Raw genomic sequence first — 5,482 nt, forward strand, 5'->3', positions numbered from 1 at the left:
AATGATAATGGGGTGAGAGACTGTTGAAGGCCTTCCGAAAGTCCAGAAAGACTATGTCCACCATGACACCTGCATCCAAGAATTTTGTGACCTGGTCACAGAAGGCCACCAGTTGGTCTGACAGGACCTACCTCTAATGAACCCATGTTGGTTGCCCCTAATCATAACCTCCCCTGCTGGCCCCTCATGGACATGTGCCAGGATAATTCTCTCAAAAAGCTTACCCAGGACCAAAGTAAGACTAACAGACCTATAGTTTCCTGGGTCCTCTTTACTCCCTTTTTTGAAAATGGGAACCACACTGGTCCTTTTCCAGGTCAAAAAGAAACAGCCAGTAGAAGCTGATGCAGGAGCCAAGCAAGGATCACTGGCTATTCAGCAAACTTTTGACAGCTGATTCATCTGGAGCACTGGAACAGCTGAAGCGGATGATCAGTCTTTTTACCTTACTCCCTCTTACTTTTCTAATATATCCATTCCTCAGTAAATCCATCCCAAAATAAAAAAAAATTGTAGAAGTAGCATGATGTTTGCTACCACTGCACTGTTTATTTTGTTTTTTAATACACCCTTGCTCTGACTCTGTGCACGTCTTGCCAATTTTGTTCTCATGGGTACTGTAGAGATAGTTCAGCCTCCTGACACCTGACAGGACTGATGTGGTCCCTTAGCCCTGCAAGGTCTAGAGTTGCCTTGACATAAGCAGGCTAAGAGTGCATTCATGGAGTTTTGTGATGGTATGACCTGCTCTCTACAGAGAAAATATACAGTAACTTCCTGTCTGTGGCAGGAGACTGGACTCGATGATCTTATAGGTCACTTCCGGCTGTTTCTATAAAAGGGTCTGATGCAGCTTGTTTTTCTGCAAGAGTCTGATGATAAAAGTGCTTGTTATGGATAAAAGGGTTTGTTATGACACATTCCACCCACATCTGAAAGAAATGGCTCCTGGTACCAAGAAGAAGGGGAAAAACAATGATAAAGTGAAAACAAACCCCAAGTTGTTGATGAAAAACAGAAAATTGGCCTAACTGGTAGCTATGAGACCAAAGAACTTTAAATATTACCCCCCCTTTCCCTTCCCTTCTCTCTCCTCCCCTTTTTCCTTCTCCTCCTCTCCTTCCCTTTCCCTTTACCTCACCCTAGCAATGCCTGAGAACTGAAGACATCTGATCTCCCTTCAAGAAACCAGAGCCCACTTTGAGACACCTGGCCAGCACTGGACGTGTGTATTAGGACTGATAATATATAACTACTTGCTTGCTAAGATTGTATCTTGTTAAGGTTACTGAAACTGCTATGATTATATCTATATGCATGCTTGCAGTTAATAACTTGTAAGGCTCAATACAACTAATTTATTAAGAAAATAAATGGGTTCTAGTTTGGAGAAAGATAAATAGATAACTGGGTCCTCAGTTGGAGGGAACATATAGGTTCTCATCTGGAGAAACCTGAAGCACACTTTAAGGCAATATCTATCCTACTGTTTGCTCTCTTTCCACTTGAGAGAAGAACCAGATGCCCCCTGGTTCTTAGGGCAATAGTGCCATGAGACCCTTTCAAGGATGCTGGTGTTCCCACAATGGCCAGGTAGAACTGCCCCACAAACCCTGTGCACAGCCAGATCAGGGAAGGGCTTCAAAACAAGCTGCACTCCTGCCTACATCAAGGTTATCTGATTAGCCTCAAGGAGACAGATGGGCCTGCTCCTGTCACAGCTCTTTCCAGTCCAACCCCAGACTGTATCTCCTGGAAACAGAGGCACAGTGGAGAGATGGAACTGTCCTGTGCACCTCTGTTTCCAGAAGAGACCAAGGAGGGCAGGTGCAGAATAGGGATGGCTGTGGCAAGAGCATTTCTATCTGATTTAGGCTCATCAGATAATCGAAATGCAGCCGGGAGTGCATGCTTTTGCCACATGCCTGCCTGGTCTGGGTCCACACGAGGTACATAGGATAACTGCACTTGGCTGTGGTGGTAGTAGCTCTCTGGTTGAGAACCACCAAAGTAAACAGAGTGGCACAAACCCCCACTGTGGTCTGGGGGGTTGTAAGGAGTCATGAATGTTTTCTTATGTTTATTTTACTGATACAGCATGTGGGGTCTCACTGGGAAGGCCATGTTATGCTGTATTTACTTATGTCACTTTTCTTACTGTATAGATGGTGTTATGATGTCTGTATACATCTTTGTGTTTCTGTACATATCAAAGAACTGAGGGGTGCATACTTGAGGATATCAGTGGGTTGGGCACTCAAGGCACTGCCTGCCTGTAATGGGGAAATCATCTCCTCTCTAGTGAAGTCATCTGTGAGAAAACACCCATCAGCCAGAAGAATATCAGATGTCCCTGAAAGAGAAGTTTCTGGAGGATTCTGGAGACCTAAGAGAAACTGAGACAATGCTGATGGGGACAGGAGGGCAGTGGGCAAGGGTGTTTATAAGGTAGCCAAGGTATTTGGATTTTTTCCAGGCTGGAGAGGAGTCCAGGGCCCCAGCAGTCAGGGCTGGTAGCATCAGCAGGAAGGCTGATCCCTAAAAACGCTAGTCATCATCTCAGGAAGACTAGAGTATAACCAGATAACACAGCAAGAATCTTTACCGGTCTTTTTGTTCCGTCTCCAGGCCTATGGTCAGTTTTTCTTGTACAATTCTATCTTGCTATAATACCCTTTTACTGTTTTACACACCTTACTCTCTGCCTGTGGAAGAGAGCAGTCTCTGGGCAAGAGATATTTTAGGCTCACTCATTCTATGGAAAGGGGGGGCCTAAAATTTGTTCCACAAACCAAAGAGAAGGCCACATAGGGCTGCCCAAGATTCTGCTGCTACAGGTGTGAGGTCCAGGATAGGGGCAGTGGAGCTGAGGTTTGCTGGAACAAGGAGTTATCCCAGGGCAAGCTTTGTTTGGTTCCTTAGGACAAGCAGCAAGATGGAAGGGAGAACCTTGGGGCTCTGGGGTATACCAGGAATGGTGTAACAGGCAAACTGAGTTATGTGCAGGCTCTTAGCGTAACTTTAGGTTTTTCCAGACTAAGCACTTAAATTGTACAGATAAGGCACTAGGAAAAGTGAGTGGTATGATTGGCACGGTGAGCTAACAAGATACAGTAGTTTCCCTAAAAGGAAAGGAAACCAGAAACAGAATAGGATTGGAGTACCTTATCTAAAAAGATGAGGTGAGAAATTTGATAAAAAAGTTACAAAAGTAGTGGACAAACAAAGAGACTGCGTGTTTGTGTTGCCACCCTGCAGAGACAGAAGCAAACTTGAAATTATCACTTCGAGTAACGAGGTTACAAAAACTAACATCCCACACACCCAGCAAAGGATCTGAGGCTGGTACCACCAAAGGTCACTGCTGTAATGCCTGAAGGAACCACTTGCCAGGTATTATTTCCAAGATAATAAGCTTGTAATAAGCCTAGCGGTTACTAATAAAGTTCACTTGATACCAAATCGGACAAAGGGCAGTGTCAATCCTTTGAGGGTCTATGGTAAAAGGAAACCTGAGGGCAACAAATGCGTTTGTGACATTAGGCAGAACAGCAGTGGCTCTCAATTAGGGTGCCTCAAAATTCAAACACACTTATAGAGCGTGCCCCAAATCTAAGAAGTTTGAGAAGCACTGGTTTAGGCTGTAATCTGTTTGAACAGGAACTGTGTTTATGCCCCATTCTGGGCAAGCTTTTACATACTACTAATCACGACAAATAAATATCATGCAAATAAAACACCACTTGTTTTGAGTGAAACAGAAAACAATTCCATTTCACAATTTGATAGTAACTTAGTATCAGGGGAAAAAAGTGGGCAACAGTCTACCATATTTTCTTGCATAACACCCCCCTCCAAACTAAGATTGGCTGCTGACAGATGTAGGGTGGGAGGGGAAACCAAAAACACGTTTTACCGCAACAGGCGGCACATTAGTTGGATATGACTCTGCAGCATCTGTAATATAGATGGCACACTTCATCAAGGCTTTTTGCTACCTTTATCTAAAACTTATTTAATTGGCTATTAAATAAAAGCACCAAAAAAGCCTCACTGAAAAGCCCAATCTATACAGTTGGGTATAACTAATGCAATGCCGCTTCTGGGCATGTGCTCAGCTTGGTGTAGGGACACAGAGTTTGAAGCACCGTTTAAAGTAAAGCTCAGGGTTGTGTTTTATTTTGTTGTGGGGGGCTTGTCTGTAAGACGTGTTTGTTTCTGAACGGCAGAATGAAGAAAAGAACAGTCTTTTCAAGAGAAGGTCAGTGGCAGTAACTGAACAGCAGCAGCTGGAGAGCCCTGCATACTCCTTGCAACTGTTCCCTGCACAGCACATGCAGCCTTACTTTTTCCCCACTCCCCTCTTTCTACAAGGGATCAAGCAATAGAAACTACTGCTGCTGTATTTCCTGACATATGTGCACCCTAATTTCCAGGTCCGGTTTTTGTTTGTTTTTAGAGGAAAGATGTTTGCATACATTAAAAAAATACAGCGTTATCTAAGACTCGCACGTTACGTGTAACAAAAAAAGCACTTTGAAAGATCTGCACGTACAACCTATAAGAAGGGTCACACCAGAAAGCCACAGGAAGGAGGGTCCTGCCAGCAGCACCATTTGTCAAACCGTCTCCCCAAGACGAAGACTTAATGCCCACTCCTCCCGGCTCAGCTGTCATTCATAAAGCACGTTTTTCATGTCCCCAGTGCGGGTGAAACAAGGAATTAAAGTATGTCCAGCATGAACGCTGTGTCCCCTCAGCGGCTGGCTCTATGCGGAGCAGGAAGGGCCGTGCCCTTCACATGGCGCCGCCCGCAGCTAGGAGGTCTCAGCCCACAAAAATAAACCCCCCTCCCACGCATGCACACGCCCCTCACAGGCCAGCAGAGGAGGAGAGGACAGTCGGGGCCCAGCGCCCCGCTTCGGGCAGGGCAGGGCAGGGCAGGGCAGGGCAGGGCCCTCCCCCTACGGCGCCAGCCCCCAGGCCCCGGGCCGGAAGACCCGCGTGCATCACCTGCAGCAGCAGCAACTCGCGCTGCCGCCGCCGCTGCTCCCTCCGCGCCGCCAGGCTCCGCTCGCTCTCAAACCCGGACGCCATCGCTGGGGCTCCCGGAAAGCGACTCCGGACTAGGCTGTAATACGGCACTGCTGGGAAAGTGTCGCAACAGGCGCTGCTCGGGTGGGGAGGAATCAAGGTCCTCCAGGAGCCGGGCGGAAGTGACGCCTAGGCCCCGCCCACCGCCAGAGCGAGTTCTGCTGGGAGGTGCGGGGGAGCCGTGTAGTGTAGGAGTCGGGGTGGAGGCTGATGCGGGCTCGAGGCACTGCTCGACCTTGAAAGTTTCCCCCAGCACGTTAGAGAGGGAGCGCTGGCTGTGGGTGGGGTGCTTCGGTCAGGGATGATCCTGCCTCGAGCCCGGGAGGTCCCTCCCAGCCCTACTTGGGTAGGGTCATGTAAAGATCTTAAAATTTAGGTTTGCCAGGTG

At 47.3% G+C, this 5,482-nt stretch overlaps 1 protein-coding gene across 1 annotated transcript in view; it reads right to left on the reverse strand.

The window, feature by feature from the left end:
• CWF19L2 (CWF19-like 2, cell cycle control (S. pombe)) overlaps positions 1 to 5,168 on the reverse strand; it is a 264,167-nt gene extending 258,999 nt beyond the window's left edge. The window contains exon 1 of the mRNA XM_019525038.1: positions 5,014 to 5,168. Within this exon, the coding sequence (XP_019380583.1) occupies positions 5,014 to 5,097 (84 nt within the window). The 5' untranslated portion in view covers positions 5,098 to 5,168. The remainder of the gene's footprint in view (positions 1 to 5,013) is intronic.
• Between the last annotated feature and the right edge of the window lie 314 nt (positions 5,169 to 5,482).

This window comes from Gavialis gangeticus, unplaced genomic scaffold (genome assembly GCF_001723915.1).
Source record: "Gavialis gangeticus isolate Ggan-Ray unplaced genomic scaffold, GavGan_comp1, whole genome shotgun sequence".
Lineage (NCBI taxonomy): Eukaryota > Metazoa > Chordata > Crocodylia > Gavialidae > Gavialis > Gavialis gangeticus.